Source organism: Bemisia tabaci, chromosome 3 (genome assembly GCF_918797505.1).
Source record: "Bemisia tabaci chromosome 3, PGI_BMITA_v3".
Taxonomy (NCBI): domain Eukaryota; kingdom Metazoa; phylum Arthropoda; class Insecta; order Hemiptera; family Aleyrodidae; genus Bemisia; species Bemisia tabaci.
This window is the reverse complement of record NC_092795.1, coordinates 47,817,665-47,837,723: the sequence shown is the minus strand read 5'-3', so window position 1 is coordinate 47,837,723 and position 20,059 is coordinate 47,817,665. Positions and strand designations below refer to the sequence as shown.

The 20,059-nt window shown below is 38.0% G+C and overlaps 2 protein-coding genes and 1 long non-coding RNA gene across 7 annotated transcripts in view; 1 reads left to right on the top strand and 2 right to left on the bottom strand.

The window, feature by feature from the left end:
- LOC109030553 (transmembrane protein 151B) overlaps nucleotides 1-2,197 on the bottom strand; it is a 158,674-nt gene extending 156,477 nt beyond the window's left edge. Inside the window, exon 1 of one of the 2 annotated variants that reach the window (XR_011899574.1) lies at nucleotides 1,102-2,197. The gene's annotated coding sequence lies outside the window, so the exon portion shown is untranslated. The remainder of the gene's footprint in view (nucleotides 1-1,101) is intronic. The other variant, XM_019041560.2, reaches the window with a different exon arrangement.
- Nucleotides 2,198-2,340: 143 nt separating this feature from the next.
- LOC109030551 (uncharacterized) lies at nucleotides 2,341-13,178 on the bottom strand. Of its 3 annotated transcripts, none has more exons than XM_019041559.2 (4): nucleotides 13,052-13,178; nucleotides 7,567-8,210; nucleotides 6,044-6,343; nucleotides 2,341-5,040 (listed from the first exon to the last, which is right to left on the bottom strand). In XM_019041559.2, the coding sequence occupies exons 2-4, from the start codon at nucleotides 8,010-8,012 to the stop codon at nucleotides 4,059-4,061; spliced, it is 1,728 nt and encodes a 575-aa protein (XP_018897104.2). In that variant the 5' UTR covers nucleotides 8,013-8,210; nucleotides 13,052-13,178; the 3' UTR covers nucleotides 2,341-4,058. The 3 variants fall into 3 exon arrangements, with proteins under 3 accessions (XP_018897104.2, XP_018897103.2, XP_018897102.2); XM_019041558.2 differs by having other exon boundaries at nucleotides 12,915-13,155; XM_019041557.2 differs by having other exon boundaries at nucleotides 12,926-13,154.
- Nucleotides 13,179-13,342: 164 nt separating this feature from the next.
- Nucleotides 13,343-19,287, top strand: LOC109030554 (uncharacterized). Of its 2 annotated transcripts, none has more exons than XR_002008726.2 (2): nucleotides 13,343-13,496; nucleotides 18,663-19,287. It is a non-coding gene; the product is annotated as an uncharacterized lncRNA (long non-coding RNA). The 2 variants fall into 2 exon arrangements; XR_011899575.1 differs by having other exon boundaries at nucleotides 13,435-13,589.
- Nucleotides 19,288-20,059: the final 772 nt, after the last annotated feature.

Here is a 20,059-nt window from a genome sequence, read left to right as displayed (position 1 = left end):
ATCTCTGTCTCTAGGTTATTTTTTAAAGGAGAAAAAATAGGCATCATTCCTTGAAGTTTTTGCAGAATTTTCTGCGCATAAAGAGGAAAAATCACGGCAGTTTTAAAGAATTGAGTAGTTTTCCCGTTTAAAAAATAAGGTATGACAGGTCTGCAACGTCGCAAACCGCGTTATGTGATAGCCGACTTACACCGTCGATATGTCTCGTTTTCACACAAATAAGACGCACTTTGCTAGTGCAGCTATTTCAGTGATTTCATCTGACAGAGATTAGACAAATTTTGTAGAAAAGTCGATTTCGAAAATTTGATGGTTACGGCTCTTATTCACGGCCGAATTGGAACGGCCTAAAATAGTTGCAGACTGACTGAGATATCGTATAGACAAGTTTTCGCCTCCATTTGACGGGGTAGACGATACGCGCTCTCATAAGTTATAAGTATAGCATCTGAGTAACGCGTAACAACGCATAACGCCTAAGATGCGAAGAGCTTCATTGGGATGGACCGCGAGGCGATCAAGGGGCAGCTCTCTACTTAATAATATATCGAAAAATTTACATATCTGCTTCACTAGCTAGCAAGCACAGGTCTGCTGTAGGACCTAGCTACCACGCCTTATCGGCTAAACAGGTCTGAAATAGAGTTGAAGTCATTCAAGCTGTGAAGCAGCATTTGCACTGTGCCACAAGCTCCATCTCCAAAATTATTGATGCCTCCTACTCTAAAAAAATAACTTAAAAAACTATACCTTTACAACAACACCAAAAATAAGTAAATACAACAATAAAAATGAGAGGCTTGGAGGACAAGGCGCATAAGTGCAGTTTTTGAAATATTTGAGATATGAATGATTTCAAGGATAACTAGTCTTCATGCATATTTTGTGAAAAATTCGCTCCCAAATTCCAATTTTTCAGCATCAAAGATTCAGTTTGAACTTCCATTCCGCCATGAGGATCCGTGTAATCTCTAAATTCAGACATTTATTTCTCGAAATAGCAAAAACTGCCCTTATGCGTCGGTCCTCCAAGCCCCTTAAATGAAATGACAAAAAATTGAAAAATGTAAAGTATACCGCGCTTAACAACAGCATACTTACAATTATGTCAGGTATTGAAACTCTGCACTTTCAAACACTTTAATCCAACGATTCATCGAAACACCTCACAACTCAATCCCGAAAAAAATCACAACGAAAATAATTCGATCACTGATAAAAAGAAAACAAAAATAAACCAGATTAAGAAAATCGATTCTGATGAAAATTGGAAAATTCAATCGCTGGAAATCGAGATCTACGCGCGAACCAAAAACTCGAAACGGTTACAACGAGCGGGGCGAACACTGAATTCCGTCGAGCACGTGAATCGGAGACGTGACGATCGAGGAGGAACACGGAACGAACTTGACTCGAGCTTCCGGTGACGCGGAGGTAAACACGCCAACTGAATTGAACAGAGGGAAGGTGGTTCGCCGCATCGTTGGGGGATGGAAGAGGAACCCCCGACCACGTGCCGGGAACGGGGAGGGGGAGGGGGTCCACGAAAAGGCGCATACTCTCATTGCTACAGAGTAAACTTGCCACAAGTTTCAGTCTTCTTTATGTCTTATTCATTTCAGTGTTTTAACGATCACATTCAGCGTTGGGGAGACGGAATTCATTTTGCAATTAGGATCTAGAATCTCTGGCTTAGTTGATAAAAACAGCGTGTGTACCATTAGTTTCCCAATGTGCATATGTGTTTTTACGGATGAGACAGAAATTATAGTTCCTAATTGCAAAACCAAGTAGGTCTTATTAAATTCAGTGTTTTACTGATCACACTCAGCGTTGTAGAGATGGATTTCATTTTGCAAGTAGGAACTACTATTTCTGGGAACTACAAATTTTTGGGAAACAACAACAAAGTCACAGGCATACATAAGTCTTTGAGGGATTAAAGTATGCAAGAAATCATATTTTTAAAAGATCAGCTTTATTATACTATACTGTAATTTTATTAAAAAATAGTGTCTTTAAGGAGTTTCTGCTTAAAATCTAAAGTTTTTCTCCTTTGCAAAAAATTATTTAGGTTGTTTCGAAAACTATTGCACCGAAGTTCCTACAAGTATATCAAAGAGGCTCAGAAAACAATGAGGTAACGTTTGAATAATTCTTCTTTTTAAATTTGACATCCGTGAAAGAAAGGCGATCTCTGTGCCAAAGCACTCAAAATGAGTTTCTAGACAAAATATGAATTATAACACAACGCTACGTGTTTTCTCTTCAAAATCCCACAAGATAAACAAATCATACAACGAGAAGTCTGTAAATCAACTCCTTAATAGAATATAAGTGTTTTCTCTAACATTGGTTAAATAGCAAAAATATAAATGACGTCATTCGTATGATCTAACTTCCGTTTGATCTGTGTTTAAAATACTTGCCAATGTCTCGTTCAGGAATTGATTTCAAAACTTCCCGTCGTGTAAATCGTTTTCTATGTATGATTTTGGAGAGAAAACATGTTACGTTTTCCGATACTTCTGAATATTCAGACATTTAAACAAGAGCCTGCGGGAGAAGAGTTTAACGTAAATTTTGGCACAAAAAACGCATAAAAAAATGCGAGCCAAAATAGAGTTAGGTAGGTTTTGATTTTGTAGCTGAAATAGTGTAGTGTCGAGAGGAACTTTGTAGATGTTCTGATATTTCACGTTTGGTGCTTAAAATCGTTGAATTATCTTACAACATTCCGCTCTCTTTTGGCCGAAAAGAATTGGCCAAATTACACGCAACTTATTTTTGTTGGGGGAACTGTCAATGATTTCTTCCGTTGGAAACTCAAATTTTGATTTTTTTACTCAACTTTACAAAAATCACACACCAGAATCATTCTCCTCCTTAGCTGAAGCGTAAATACCGTGGACGGTCACAGATAAGGATAATAAAGGAGGACGACGCCTCTTGTTAGAACCTCGGTCTTCGGCTCAGGCGCCTCGATACAACTATTCCAGCTCTACGGATGTCCATATTGCATACGTCAAAATTGAAGGCGCTCTGGCTTTCTTGTGCTCTGAGCGCAGCACTCAGCGCGGCTGGCGCCATGTCTCAAGTCGCTGTCGCGACATCGTTCCGATAAAAAATGAGGAAGCATAACGACAGTATGGGGTACGACGGCATTGAGAGTAGGGGGTCGGCGCCTTTCTCGCCACGATGACCTTTTTGGCCGCGCAGCTCGCATTACCCTTTCAACCCCTCGCTGAAAGCATGGAGCTTTCATCGTAGCCAAAAGAAAGAGGTTTCCTCTTGTGTTGTATCAGAAATTGGTAAACTTCGGATTTGATAGCTAAGGTGCGAAACCACGTATCTCCGTTTGCGAAGTTTTCATCGTAGCCAAAAGTAAGAGGTTTCCTCTTGTGTTGTATCAGAAATTGATAAGCTTCGGATTTGATGGCTACGGTGCGAATCCACGTATCTCCGCTTGCAAAGTTGCAGACATCCGTATTTTTTCTTTGGAAAACTAATTAATGTAATTTCTTAGAAACTCCCTTGATTTTTCTTCTCTGTTAGCAGAATATTCTGTATACTAAATTCAAGCTATCAAGTTGGCTTGAATCTCTTCAAAAAAATAACATTGGACGAAAATTTTGAAACGCGTGCCTCATCCGAGGTAAGTGGTTTTGCACTTTAGACATCGATAAGATTTACAAGAAGTCACGCATTATTGATGTCAAAATACGAAAGGTCAGTTCATGAAGAATTTTGCGTTTCACTAAAATAATAATTGTCGTATATGAGAGAATCGTCAATGAATTTGTAAATTATAGCGGTAACTCTTTAAAAATACTTCCTATAAGTTACCAAGAATACGTCTCTAGTACCCTAAAATACGTTCCTAGTACCTTAAAATACGTGAAATGCATAAAATGTTTTCTTTCGTCACTTCAGACTTTTCAGTAGCAAATGTACAGTCATTAGTAGAGATCTATTTCAAAATTACTCTGCTTAATAACTTGCAAAGTGAAACGAAGAATTTTAATTGCTGGTCAATTTTGGAAAATTAGTTCATTTGTTCATTTGTTGGTAATTGAAAAATTGAAAATTTTTCGTGCTGGTTTCGGTGACTTTAAAATGTTATCGAACCGCTTTTTTATCTCTCCTACCGTGATAGGCAAAGAAACGCTAACAGCATCTTCAATTCTATCTGAATTATATAAATAGCTCAATGTAGTCAAATTGGACTTGGAACTATAATGTACTCCGACATAGAGTTTCTGCTTAGTGATAAAATGCTTAAAACGTTTTTCTTCAAAAACCCTACTATATTGTCTTTGCAGAATTTGCTCGAGGGCATCGTGTGCCGACTCTTGCTCAAACCTTAGCTCAAAAATAATCCTTGTTCTATCCCAGGAAAAAAACATCATATCGAGCAGGAAATATTTGCTTTTTCCCGACTCGAATAACGGAACCTCCGAATACTGACGCAAAAACATAGCGTAGTCGCGATACGTTCTAGCCATCGTGGAATAGTACAAAACAGTCAACATGTCCCTCTTGCTTTTCACGTTGCTACGGGATAGAAGTCGATGTATGCTTTTTAAACTGTCTTCAAAAAGTTTAGTGTCATTTCTCGTCGCTTGACCTAGAGATTGGATGTAAGCAGAGACATCTTCCGGTTTCGTGCGGAACCTCTCTTGTAGATACGCGGACGAGTAGATGAGACGCTTCAGCTCCGATTCCACCTCATGATTTGGCACTCTGATTTCGTTGGATGATGAAGTGGTATAGACGCCGTATTCGCTCAGCAATTGCAACGCTATGTGGCATAGTTTTGTTTCAAGAATGTGGGGGTTTCCGCTGAATACATCTAGAAGGTTAATGCGCAATGCGAAGATATCGTCCAGTGTGATATTACGTGGTTGGATTTGAATTTTGGTGTACAAAGAGTCCTCTAATCGGTGCCCGAGTGTGCCTAGCATCGCCATTTCCGAGGGAAAGCTTTCGTTTTTCCAGTTGAGATAGTGTGTTCCCCAGTACCCCTTAGGCTCACCTAATCTGTGAATGATGTAAATTTGCTATTAAGTAGCAAGCTATCGAGTAGTATTAAGTAGTAACTCGAAAAAGTAACAATATTGTATACTTTTGACACTTATGAGGGGTTTGGAGGACAAAGCGCATAAGTGCAGTTTTTGAAAAATTGAGATAGTAATGAACTCAACTAAAACCAGTTTGAGAGTATATTCTGTGAGAAATTCACGACTAAAATCCGACTCTAAAGCATCAAATAGTGAGTTTAAATTTCCCTTTTCACCATAGGGCTTCATGTAAGTTTGAAACTTTAAACAAGTATTTCTTGAAATAGCAAAAACTGCACTTACGCGCTTTGTCTTCCAAGCCCCTCGTATGATTTAAAAAATAAGTAAATTGATAAAATTGAAATTAGATTTCTATGCCCGAAATTGAAAAGCATATGAGGCCAAAACTAGTGATTTAGGATTGTACCCTAAAATCAGCAGAAACACTGAAATTGAGTTTCTCACACTATTACGCAATCTATTTTGGTTTAGTGGATGAGATCATAACCATCATTTGTAATGATATTAAAACATAGAAACATACGGCAGCAATTTTCGTTTCGTATTCATGCAAATAAAAAACTTACTTTTTAAATACCAATGTGCAAGGATTTGGTGGTTGCAAGTTTCTTTATTTCAGTAGTTACCTATGCAATTTGAACTGTCTGCCGAGAGCTGATCTGCCGTGCCAGGGAAGAACGCCGTATGAGCCTTGAGATTTTGCCAAAATTCATTTGATAATACACTAATTTTCTGAAAAACATTAATACATTCAAAATTTCAGAAACTTCGATTCGCAATTTCATCTAAAATATCGGAACATTAAAAAAAATTAGCTAAATATTTTAAGGAAAAATATTCATTATTTTCTCGAAAATATTCATACTCTCTAGGGAGAGATTTGGGAACACACGGCGTTTTTTCTCAGCACGGCAGTTAAGTTATCTTCTATAATATTTGCCATGATCTAATTCTAAACTCACCTGATGAATCGGCCAGTTGAGTACGGACAGTAAATGGCATCGGCAGCGCTCCTTGCGTGGCGGCCACCGTACCAGAGGCGCATCTCGTCAACGCTGCGGTTGAATTTTTTCGCCAGACACAACGCTTCATTCTCTGTGAAGCCGAAAAACTTGGCAAGCTCTGGATCGTCCATGGTCCGCCTGAACCTCAAGGCAGGATGCGCAGAGCTAAGATCGTAGATCTTGTCCACAGAAACGGAGGCCATGAACAAAGAATGGACGGGGAATTCGCTCTGCGTGTCATGAGCCACTCCAACTAACCTGAAACCATGGGCAATGCGCACTTATAAGAAACTGAAATTAAATCGATACGAACTTCTGGTAAACTCTTCATAAGATTTCTGAACAGTTTATAGAATCATTTCTCACTGCTTAGCAGAATTATTTGTTGGTAATCGGTTAAATATGAGCATTCAAGCACGTTTTCTAACAACTCTGACTCATCTTCAATAAAATCGTATTGAACCTCTCTTCTGCTGCATAAATATTAAACATCACAAACCGGAATATCAACTAAGACGGTACAATGACGGTTTTACGGCTATTATCGAAGGAGGTTTCTAGTGCCCATTCCTCATTAATCTTCGGAAACACACTGACCCGGCAAAATGTAGTGGCGTGCCGGTACAGCGCCATGCTCGGTGCGTATCTATATTCGAGCGCCGCAGAGCGCCTTCAAATGTGTCTATATGCAACACGGGCATCCATCGAGTACGAATAGTTGTATCCCGGGTTTGGGCGTTATTTGCGACATCGTGTCTGCTGCGTTCTTCCGTCGGTGGATATGATGGCTGATTGCTCTTGGACCCTCATTATTTTTTCTACTAGTAAATAAAAAAAATTAATTTTTTTTACTCATGAATAAAAAAAATGTTATTTTTTCTACTCATAAATAAAAATAATGTAATTTTTTCTACTTTCTGCAGAGGCATGGCTGCAAAGCACAGACATTTTTAGGTAAACATTTGTCCATAAGAAAGACACAAAATCACAGAAGCTTTCAAATTATAGAACGCTTTGAATCTTTCGCTGGCTTCAACAGGGTTGCCACTTTTTTTTGGGGACTCAAAAACTGGAAACACAGTAACACTTCTAATGTATTTCCTCCCTGTCTTTGCATAGAGAGTTTGTCATGATGTAGAGATGGATTGTCAGGGTAGCGTGGGATATACCCTCCATTACGGCCTTAACTTTGAGAGTTTTTTTTTTTTTTTTTTAGCTTTGGAGTTGATTTTAGAGAAAACCAGTGGCACCGTGTTTCTCGCAAAATTTTACGTGAGAATGGGTAAATCGCAAATTCCTGACACATGCAAGAGCTCCATCGATTTTAAGCCGTTACTTTATTCAGTAAACTGGAGCTAAAACTATTAATGACATGGATAACCCGAGCCTATGCCACCACTGGCCAATAGGCTCACTCCAAAACAAAACAAAGGCATCAATTTTCAGCTCTCATTTTCGAAAAAGGAATGACCCACACGCACCTACTGATCAGCGCTGCTATCTTCCGAACCTCCTCCTCGTCAAGCTCGGGGTTGCTGAGTGCGGACGCGATCGGGGAGTCAAAATGCTCAACAAAAAAGTAAATCGGCTTCCGATACAACACCTGGAGGTTGTGAACGAGCTTGGCGAACCGACCTTCCACCGTGCGGGAGTAATTTCTCCGGCCTCCCTCACATTTCAAAACAGGCTTGTAGAACTCCCTGTAGCGTTTGAAGCGGTCCACCTCGTCCAAGATGACGTCCCACAAAGAGTCCTCGAAGGCAAAGAGCGAAGAAGTGTTGAGCCGTCCGAAATCCATGAAAACCACCGGGTGCGCCAGAAAGTGATCTGGGAACGGCGAGCTCGCGATGAGTTTGTCCTGGAACAGCCGCGAGGTGGCGTTGCGGTCGTCGAGTGGGTCCGGGATCTCGAGGTAGATCCGGAGCATGTCCAGGTTGGTGGATTTGCCGAAACCGCGCGGGGCGGATATCACGACACTCTCGCCCGATTCGATGAAGTGCTTGATGAAGAGCGTCTTGTCTACGAATGACGGTGAGGTTACGGCTCTTCTGAAGCCCGTGCTATTGAAAAGAATCGTGGTTTTATTCTTTTTCGGTGGGGATGTCGTCAGCGTCCACGTGAGTACCTGTTGCCAACACACGATGAATGCATATGGGACGTTAAAATCGGGTTTTTTTCCGGGGAAAGAGCCTGTGGACTGATAGTTGAAAGCGATAGACAAAGAGAAAGAAGACGAAAAGGATATGAAGGAATCCTATTGAAAGAAGCGGTTGGTGGCGATGGACAAACGATGTAGGTAATAGACTAAGTAACGGCAACCCGCGAGAGACCCTACAGTTAGTGCATCATTTTCTTCCTTAGTCTATAGGAACCACCCATTTCAACCAATAGGACTGAATACTCCAAGGACCAAGGAGGACCAATAATCCTTATGTATTCTTCGTCCATCTCTTCGTCCATCAATTTCAACAATAAGCCCGTAATCCTCTTGACTGATCGTGGGAAAGAGCATTCCAATGTCGCTAACCTTGCAAACATAAACGATCATCTGAACTATAGTTTCACCTCTACTCCCAATAAAGTATGAATTCAAGACGAAAATTGCCGTCGCAAAGTTTACTTTTTGCAAAGAATGTACCTAAGTTGCACAATCCCAGCAACATTGAAATGCTCTTATAGTTCCTTTTTGCAAAATGCGATCCAATTGGTTGTTGCTGCAAAAAAATAGTTTCCCACAACCTGCTACACAATGCTCCAGTGACCATGTAAGTTGGCCCGAGCACTAACTTTTCGGGAAGAAAGCCTTTCCCCTACCTGGTTTCTCACTTAATATCCGCCCGAGTTTCGCATCCTCATCGCAGCTTCCGTCAAACCGCAATTGACCGGAAACTAGGACCGCACATCTTATCTGATAAAATCGTTCGCCCTTTAGACCAATTCTGGGGGGTTAGGCTAGACTAGTCGATGAGTCAACTGTTGATCTAATTTCATTACGTGAACGTAGAAGAAAAACGGGGTAAAAAATCACTAATGTGTGATCAATTTTCAAGGACAATTCCGTAATTTCTCCTACGATTTTAAATAGATTAAAACGCGTAATATCGAAAATCTAAGCTCAGATTCGGATTTCTCGTGAAAAACTGATGCGATTTCATGCATCAAATTTTAGAATAGCGTGAAAGAAAGAGGTTTAATGACGTAAAAAAACACTAATGTGTGATCAATTTTCAAGGACAATTCTGTAATTTCTTCTACGATTTTAAATAGATTAAAACGCGTAATATCGAAAATCTAAGCTCAGATTCGGATTCCTCGTGAAAAATTGATGAGATTTCATGTATCATATGTTAGAATAGCGTGAAGGAAAAAGGTTTAACGACGCGTATAGATTCTGTCGTACTGCCCGTTTGAACTACGCCGCCGCCTGACGCCCGAGTGAAACCGAACGGGGAGGCGCCACTTAGCGCCGGCCAAGCGTTCGGTTTCGTCGCGAGGAATTTCTCACGATAAATTCTTATTCTTCCTCCTCCGCTGACCCACTGAGCACTACCCATGTTGCCACGTTGGATTCATATGCTCGAATCAGTATGTCTACGTTACGTCTCTTTCCTTCACGCTATGCTCGGGTATGATACATGAAATTGTATCCATTTTTAACGAGGAATCCGAATCTGAACTTCGATTTTGGGTATCACGCGTTTTAAGTCAAATTTTTCAACTTCAAAAATCCGAAATGACTGAAGTGGCTTAAAATGCCATCTCGGCTCCTGTTTGATGGATTCTCCTGAATTTCGGTGTCAGAGGGTATGATACATGAAATCGCATCGATTTTTTACGAGGAATCCGAATCTGAGCTTCGATTTTGGGAATCACGCGTTTTAAATCAAAATCTGTCAAAATTCAAAAAATTCAAAATTCGAAAATCCGAAATGGCTTAAAATGCTATCTCGGCCCCTGTTCGATGGATTTTTCTGAAATTCGGTGTCAGGAGGTATTTTTCGACGGGAAACTCGAATTTTTAGTCCATTTTTTAAAATTCTCAAATTCAAGATGGCGGACGTGGGCTAAAATGCTATCTCGGTTTCTGTTTGTTCGAGTCTTGTGAAACGCGGTATCACACGGTATTTTTCAACGGAAAACTCGAATTTTTAGTCAATTTTATAAAATTCTCAACTCCAAAATGTTGGATGTCGCCTAAAATGAGCCCCGGTTCTGGCCTCCGTTTCTGTTCGTTAGAGCTTTGTGAACCGCGGGATCAGCGGTACTTTTCGACGGGAAACTCGAATTTTTAGTCGATTTTTGAAAATTCTCAAATCCAAGATGGCGGACGTGGCCTAAAATGCTATGTCGGCTCCTGTTCGATGGATTTTTTTGAAACTCGGTGTCTGAGGGTATTTTTCGACCGGAAACTCGAATTTTTACTATGTTTAAAATTCTCAAATCCAAGATGGCGGACGTGGCCTAAAATGCTATGTCGGCTCCTGTTCGATGGATTTATGGCGCCCCCTTACTACATGCCTACTCTTGTATTTCTGTACAGCCGCAAATTTAGGGTCAAGGGGCGCCTGACCGTCTATGGACCAAGTGGAGTTTTTGTCCTGAAAATTTACCTTTAGACGGCAATTCTCTTTATATTTTGCCTATAGTTTTTATGCCCCCCCCCCTTTCTCGCGGACTCTCTTTTCACTTTTCTTGCCTCCTTTTTCCTTCCATTTCCCCCCTTCTTCCTTGCTTTCACTGCCCAACCTTGTTTCCTTTTCCTTTTTTCCCCTTGTCCTTTCTTCCCTTTTTTTCTTTTCCTTTCCCCCCTTTTTTCCCCCTCTCTTCTTCTTTCGTGGCGCCCCCCAAAGGCTAGCGCCCGTGTGCGCCGCACGCCCTGCACACGCCCTAAGTCCGGGCCTGCGTGGGAACTCAAATTGTTTAGCACAGCGAGAAAACCGGTTCGAGGCCAAACATTTTCTATGTTCTAGTTTTCGATGTTATTTCTATACCCTCAAGATAAAATGGGTCAAAGTTTTAAGTCATGAGCTGCATTATACAGTGGTCTCTCTGAGTAACGACTATCGTTATAACGAAAGCCTCTCTATAACGAGGAAATCAGTCGGTCCCTTGAACTTCCTATATTAAATACATGCGTTTTCCTACTGACGTAACGAACGTGGCAGCGGAGAATTCTCTCGGTAGCGAGCGGCCGTCGTCGCTCTGTCTCATGGGTCAAAATACGAGTTAATACCTAGGAATCTGCCCTCTTAAGAGCATAATATCTGATGACGAGCGTATCCAATGCCTAACTGCCGTTGTATACGAGTTTCCAGCGGCTGACAAATCAGCACATTTCCACAAGAGGTGCGTGCACTGTGTTGGCCGCTTGTAAATAATAAGAAGATTAGTTGGATTTTCTGTAATTTCTTTATCATTTTAAACGACGGTCATCTGGACTGTGCAAAAGCTTAACGGTAGTAACAAGTTGAAAAACGCTGACTCCACGAGTTTTACTAATAGCGCCGGACACAGTGCGGTCGACACGGAACGCATATTAGCGCCTACAAGACTGTAGGGATACTTCACACATTGCGCGTTGACCACGGTGCGCGCATTCATCATTGAAAATTCGGAACTTCTCGGTGCCGGACCTACCGCGGTGTGCACCATTTCTGACCAGCAGAGTGCACACCCCGCCTAAAAGTATCGGGTCGAGGGACCGTAGAGATTTTTCACCTCTAGTTGTACCTTAGTCTACTGAGTCATTGATGTCGGAGATCGTCCGTTTTTCATGATCGACTATCATTTTAACGATAATTTCTCTGTAGAGAGGAAATCAGCCGGTCCATTGAGTTCTCGTTGTGTGTAGAGAGATCACAGTATAGGTAATCGAATGAAGTGAGCTTTTCCTTTAACTGACTGCACGGCCGGTGAACTTTTAAAGCAATTTCCTCGAAATCCATGTTCCTCGTCCTCGGACATCGCATTACTGCCAAAGGGTCACTTTTTGGAGATTTTAGATAGCTTTTGCATATCTAATGATGCAGATTTAACGCTTCTAAGATAGGGTATATTTCATTTCGATGACCGACGTGCAAAATCGCGTAAGTACCTCCGTTTGCGACATTGAAGACTTCCTGTCATGCTTCATAGTTTCCTTGAAAAACTATAGTCAACGTAATTCATCGAAAATTTTCTTGATTTTTCTTCCCATCAGCAGAATGTTCTGTGAAAATTTCAAGTTATAAGTAAAGTTGACCTACTTCTCCTCGAAAAATGAAATAGCGAAGGCGGACATGTTGAAACACCACAATGGAGATACGTGGTTTCGCACTGCAGCAATCGATGTATTTCCCTCTTGCCTTGTGGCACAATGGCACATATTGCCCCACTGCGTCAAAATCTATGATTCGGTGACATGTGTGACAAGATGGTTCTCACCACTTAGAAACTGCCATTGTCGTATAACTTTTTGGAATATTGTCAATTTTCTCTTTGAACTTAAATCGGAAATCAAGAATTTTAGACCACGAAAATTGATTAGGAACAACCCATCCGTAAAAACAATTAGACTGCAGTTTGCAAAAAGGAACAATTAGAGCATTGCAATGTTGCTAAGATTGTGCAACTTCTCTTGTCTTGGAAGAAAAACCTGGTCCTCTATAAACATTTTCTATTTCACACACTAAAAACTGTAAATTTATACCAAAATTACCATGTAAATTTCATATTTTTGCATGATTACAGTATTTTATTGCTAAGGGTGAAGTCGCACAATCAACATGGCAATGCTTCTGGTTCCTTTTTGCAAAATGCAATCCAATTGGACGTCAGACGAAGTTCTTACTTCTGACTTACGAAGTAGAGTGTAAACCAGAGGCACGCGGTGCAAAAATGACTTCGGAAACACATCGTGACAAGTAATTGAGCGTTCACTTATTAATACGAATGCGAGTACACCAAAAAATAGAACATTTTACGGACTGTATGAAGAAACGACGTTTGAGAAGGAACGAGATTTTGAGTTATCAGCAATGAAAATATACACTTCTAGACAGATCCTGGTTACTGATGAAACGTCACTGATAGAAAATTTAAATTTTAGTGATTGGAATTTTTAACTGCTTTAAAAATTTTCAGTGGGTCACGGACATTACTCAACCCTACCGTTTTATTGCGCGAGAGAATCTGGTGATTAGATTGGTGCCTGGATAATTGTATTTTCCACTATTGTATGATTGACGACTTAAATTCATATTTTGGTTCCATTTGTGTTCGAAAGAAGTGAGCACATTATTTTACTCACGGCATGACAGCATTGAGCAGTTACGAGTGCGGTCTCTCAGTGCACTGGGCATAGCAGGTTCGGTGTCACAACTTCCTCAAAGGAGTGGTACGTTCTTGAAGAGTTCACACATCAGTTTCTAAGGTACTCATATTTCCATTCTCGCACTGGGATACCTGCTTATGTTTATTTTCTTTATCCGTATTAATTGCTTCACATATTTGAATCCAATTTATGGTAGGTACTAATCATAGGTATCTGTAGTTTCACTAATTTATACTTTACTAAACTTCATCTAGATTCGGATAAAATAGAAACTTGACTGAGTAAAATATTATTTCGGATCTTTGAGTTGTGATAGTTAGGAAAAACCGTGATACTATCGTAGTTACAACATTGATGCCGATAAAATCTTAGTATTTTAGCTTTCTTCTGGCACTGCTTGTTCGTATACTTTCATTGATACACTAATGTATGTTTCCTAGAAGAGGGCAAAACGCCAACCCAAGCGACTCTAAAACTTTCCCGGTAAAAGGGACATGCAAAATTGCAAATGTATGGCATGATGAAATTTCGACGTCCGAGTGGCTAAAAATGCATAACCACCGATATGAAGGAGCCCTCGATATCCCACTTCCACTTTTTCAGACATTGCATAATAATCATCAGTCATTCAAAATAATAATTCTCACTACACTATCATATGGGCCTACCACAAAGTTTAGTTCTATTTAAAAATGAGATATGTAAGTCTTCGAACTTTGAACTTGTCCTAGGTAAACTTTTAATTTCTTAAAACATGTAGGAACTGAATACTTCATGAAGGAAACAGATTAAATACATCACTTTAAACATGTTTCGAATATATGCTGGTAATCTGTCTAAAAAACATGGTGATTTAATTCTGTTTTTTCGAGAATAAAAGTGGTCTATAATTTCGTAAATTTTACTCTCCGAAGATTAAAGATGATGTGCAGTGGTGTATTTTTGCATGTTAGACGATAAAATGGCTTTTGGAATCAGTGCTGGTAGACCACTAGAGCATAGATCAGAGAAAGGGTTGCAGACAAAATACAAAGCCAGGAGTGCATAAAAATTTGAGTCAACTTTATTAGTTTCTTGTTACAGCTTGAACAAAATTTTGCCTTTAAAATTTTACATATAAGTGCTCAAAATCTCGAGGGAGATAAAAATAAATGTTGCACTATTAAACATAAATACAAAAATAAAACAGTACATAGAAACGTAAAAGTGGAGTTAGACGCACAATTTAGCAATATTTTATGAGATTTTTTTATTCTTTTTCTTTTCAATATATTTCTTTTCTAATCTAAGTTTTATCAAACTTAATAAATAAGAGAAAAACAATATTATACAAGGTGTAATGCCATTTTTGAATCAAATAATACAATATGTAACATTTCTACAATATGAAACAGGGGAAAGTCTTAAATTAGAGTCTGAGAAAATGTTTAAACTTCAACAAAACATTATCAGCCAAAATAAATTAATCCTTCCAGAAAACAATTTGATAAAAATTATCAGACTCTACACTTAATGAAGAATAAATAACTACCATTAACAAAATAAATTAATAAAGCATCAAATAAATATAAAACATTTACCACTTAAAGTTAAGCTTAAGAGTCCAATACCGGTACATTTAGCTACAGCAACTTAATTATACTGAATTCATGAAAAAAAAAAGAAAAAAAAATTGTATAGAGCTGAAAAAGGCGGAAAAAAGCAATGGATTCAGTAAATGAGAGATGGCTGGTAGGTACTTCGGTAAAAAATTCGAAGCTGATAAGTGCTTCTAAATTGGAAAATTAAGAGAAGAGGGAAAATTGAGATTTAAATAAAAACAATGCGACTTAATTTTCTTACGTGTCAGAGAGGACGTTTACTAAATTTTTTTTCACATACGAAGGATTTGTTTGAGATGAATTGGGTTAAAAACTTTTTCAATCTTCACGGAGGATATGACACACTATGAAAATGATATATGAAAAAAGAAACGGGTACCGAACAGACTAAGTATTAGCAGAGAGTTGAGTTGCTTACAACATGCTCCAATTTTATCGAACATTCATCTAGGAAAAAATTAATATTGGAACTGGAATTAGGGTAACACTACCTTAAATGGTGAAAATCTGAAATATGGGCTCTTGATAACCTGAGGTATAAACTTCAATGATTAAAAAATGGTGGGCAAGTAGCAAATAAATAAAAATTTTAAGAGATAACATTATTCAATGAATTTACAATTCACATTGGACACTTCATATTGCTTTTGAAGATTTTTGTTGTGCCCTTCATGAGGGCTAGGCAAATATTGGGCCATCTTTTTGACACAGTCAATTCATATGAGGAAAGATGGAAGTTGAAAGACAGGTAAAGAACCAAAATTTTAAAAATGCAGTTGACAAGGGCGTTCTCATATGCAGGCAATTTACTAGGTGATTTTACACTGTAGTTAGGAGGAAGTTCACCATTGCTTTTTGCCCAACTGAATTACCTTAAAAAAAATTCTGTACAGCCAACAATGTAAACTATACCGAGACTAAAAATTCCACAAGCCCGATTCATTCCAACGGTCAATGTTCAATGTTGCGACCCTCATTCTTCAATCTTTATCGAAAACTTATGGAAAAAAATTTCACAACCTTGCTGAGACATTAGTCTGAAAAAGGCTGAATACACCAGTAAATTATTATTTATCATTACAAGAGGCAAAATATTTACTCTTTAATAAAACACACATAACTTTGTTGAATTCCTTGACAAAAGTTTTTTCAGTGAGGGGAAGACAGCTGCTTTTTTTTATTTTTCCTTTCATTCACTGGAAAGAGGGTTTTCTGTTATTAATCCTATAAAACGTCAATCGAAAGCAACGAGAAAAATCTTCTTAAAAAGTAAATCAATGTTCATAAATTCCAGAATATACCAGGAATGCAGAAAGTTTTTGGCCTCCCCAATTTAAAAGCCCCTTCATTCCTAAATGGCATAAAGCAATGACCTCATTTTTTCCCTTTATTCACGAATTGTCGCGATTCTTTTAAAAATACACGAATTTGGGCTCGGTTTCACAAAAAAAAACTGTTTTGATGCTCCTGCGCGCTGCCCATCCCAATTTTCACAGCCTTCGCATTTTAAATGCGAGCAGCCACGCAATCATGATATAGTGATTGGGAAGTTTCTGCACGCCTGGTATAACTCAAGAAGTTTTAAGATGGAATAAGCTTTCATAGACATTCCAAAAGAATGCCACTTGACAAATAAAGGAAGCACCAGTCTGAACATAACTCCCTATTAGATTGAATAGGTATTACTTTAACTCAATTACTTGAAAAAAGATGAGAGTTTGAGAGGCTTGAATTGTTAGGGTCCCTCTTCTTAATAGGAATTTTTTGGGGTTTATTTAGAAATTCTTCCAAAAAATGTTTTCAAAAAAATTCCCCCAAGTTTTAGGATTTTAGAATGAATTTAAACTTTTATTGTACTATTAAGTTTTCTTGAGGAGAGAATGATTGCCAGAGGCACTCCAGAAATTATGTATTCTCTTCTTGGTTAAATAAGTACACGAAAGTAATTGTGTTATTTTCTTCAGCTACTTAAAAACAAGTTAACGAGTTAGAACCTCTTATTGTTAGCGAATGATCAATTAGGGACTTAGCACAATGTCGAAGAAAAAAATCATGAACAAAAGCTACTTGTCAAATGTTGGAAATGAGTCGATTTTTTCACGTGACAACTGTGATCAGATGGACAAAGAAAATAAAAAAATACAGATATTCTATAAATAAAGAAAGGAGGGAAATAACATTTATTAACAAGTTCTATATCACACACTCACCAACTAAAAAAGTAAAAATGAATTTTTACAATAATGAAGGAACCATCAATTTGCATTCCCATGTAGAGGCGTAATTACTTTGTACAGAGCAACTTTCTACTTCAGTACACTAACATACACGGTTTTATACCTCTAAAACCTGCCACAAGTAAGATGCTAAAGATCTGAGTTTTGTCTCAAAGTATCAAAAACACTACAGGGTGCCAATTATTATTTTAAGTATTTCCATCTGTCATATGAACATTCACTTGCAATTACATGTAGATTTACTGTCTTGGAAGTGCATTCTGGTACAAGAAAAACTTCATTTTTTAAAAACTTTTTTGTGTTCAGTTGGGTAAAAAAATTTTATTGAGAGCTTAAATTTCAGTACTTCACCTAATACAGCAGAGAAGTGAAAAAAAGAAGGTTACTCAAAAAATATGACAGAATCCCACAGTTAAAGAGGAAAATTAACTCATGCCTGAAATAATGTGGATGGATTCGCTGGCATGGCGAAAGGAGAAGTATCCCTGTAATATTAAGATACTTCAGCTAAATTTATCAACAAGCAGATCTAAACAACTGAAGTAAAACGGAGAAACATGTTTTAGAAAATGAATTACTTCTGGTGCCAACAACTCCACGAAATTGTAACAAAAGATCAAGGTGAAAAGTAACAATCATGAGCAAACAAATAATAAGTTTAAGTGGTCATCAATGATAAGTAAATTGTAACAAGAAGCAAAGGAAACCAAAGAGTTTTCTAATTTTAAACAAACATTTTCGGAGATTCTGACTCTAATACTAGAGGGATTGTCAAAGTAAACCCTTAACTTCCACAAAACTTTATCAACACACAAGAGTGCCATTTCAGACTTTTGCAGGATCAGACGAGAAGTGACGAAGTTTCTTTTTTTGCTTCTCTTACCTCTTTTTCAGTGAAACAACGGGTACCTAGAGCAAGATCAGCAAGATGAGCAAGATCATCGAATAACCTAACCTAACCTTGGGGACACACTTGCTCCAAACTTCTTCCGACAATTTTTCCGCGTTTCTTTTCTTTCTGTTTGCAGCGTCAAGTGGTTATTCCAGCCCGAATCCAGAACATAGAGTCTCCCCAAAATGGCGCCTCTGTGTACATGTAAATTATCAGAAAAATTAAGAAGCCATGAAATTCTAATCAGAGATTCTTCCTAACAGTTTGAAGTTTGGAATTTTAAAGTTAGGATGACAGTAGCCAAAAACCCAGCCTCATTACTTCTCTGAGAGTTAGCACACCCGAAATTAAATATATTAGTTGCACTGATGATGACCCTGTAATCTAGCTGTAATACTTCCAAACAAAAAGTCTTTTTAGAATGCATTTTGAAATAGAATGAAGATGCTGAGGACTTTCCTTAACGCTGATCATGTGTCTAAGTTGCCGAGAAAATTTGTAATAAAGTTAACTTTTACCAACGATTTTTGTACAGGTCACTGATCTACTAGAGCGCAATGTGCATGGATCATCTGCATCTTAACCATTCACTTCAGCTCTTCCGAAGAAATGAACTTCCCGTCACTGGAAACTTGTCAGAATTCTGAAGCAACTAGTTTAGACAGACAATGCATTCTGAAGTTGAGCATTGTCATTTGGTAATGGCAAAAAAAAAAAAAAAATCAAGTACGGTGATCTAAGAATAAGTAAATTATCATTAAACTTTCAGAAAAAATACTTTCACTACAGTACTGAAATAGTACATTCGCGAGTCAGATAAAAATAAAATAAATAATCAGGTGAATTAATGTAAATTAATTATCAATGAATAAACAGAAAGATACTAAAAAAGGAAATATTTTAAATGGTACTATGATTAGTTTAAAATTCTGTGAGCTGCTGTCAGGCTCTAAAAATATAAAATAACATGAAATTACATTTTGTTACTCGATATAGGCGTAAGTTTTCGATAATAGAATCAATGTAAGAGGGATAGAAAAAGATAAATTAGTAGAGCTGAGACTCTTTTCCTTAAGTGTGAATATATATTCTGCTGTTAAGATTCAACTTATTCACAAATTCATTCCCAACAACTGACAAAATGTTTCTTGCCGCCACAATGAGCTAGATTTTTATTTTATTTTCAAAAAACCTTGATAATCACAGGATGGGGGGCACCGAAGACAGTCCAATCTTGCGATTCAGGACAAAAAAAAGGGATCCCTTCTCAAAACAATACCTCTTTTCACATCATCTATTTCCTCATACAGCTGAACATTTTGAATCTTGAATGGAGATGTGCAAGATACAATACCGGCAGATAATTGATAAAAGTACGACTTCACTGTCCTTTAAGATATGTAAAACTATTGCCCAAAACTTGGACATGACAAGTTGTGGTTCCAACAAAGATACAAAAATTATTGATAACGATGTACATCTAGTAAATCTCATCACCAATATTTGCCTGAATAATGAGGACACGAAAGTTAGAAAAACTTTGATAAAGTTGGTAAATCGTGATAATCGACCAGAAAAATTTGACATACAATATAAATAATCACATACTGAAATCAAAAAGGAAAGCTATGACCCAATTTTTTTCTTAATACAGCTGTTCTAAAAAAAAATTTTCAGTAGTACATATTATATTTTTCCAGGAGATGATTACAGGAAGTTTTTGACGAATCGCCTGAAATCTATTACTGGCCTCACAAACTCCATGAAGGATGTATAAAAAGTCTGTATCTACTTTGATACTTTACAATACATTATCAATCATCGAAGACTAACTGACAATTGACGACTTCTGTATCAAAAATGTCATTTAAAAAATACAGATATATATTTGAGGATTGCAGATATTAATCCATCAGCTTTTCAGAAGGAGCG

Bases quoted from the DNA above. Each gene is read 5' to 3' on its own strand.
- LOC109030551 (XM_019041557.2), bottom strand. From the start codon at position 12,979: ATGTGTTTCCGAAGTCATTTTTGCACCGCGTGCCTCTGGTTTACACTC. The intron at 6,344-7,566 runs GTGCGTGTGGGT...CCATGGTTTCAG, and splicing joins ATAGCAGCGCTGATCAGTAG to GTTAGTTGGAGTGGCTCATG. The intron at 5,041-6,043 runs GTGAGTTTAGAA...CATCATTCACAG, and splicing joins TCAACTGGCCGATTCATCAG to ATTAGGTGAGCCTAAGGGGT.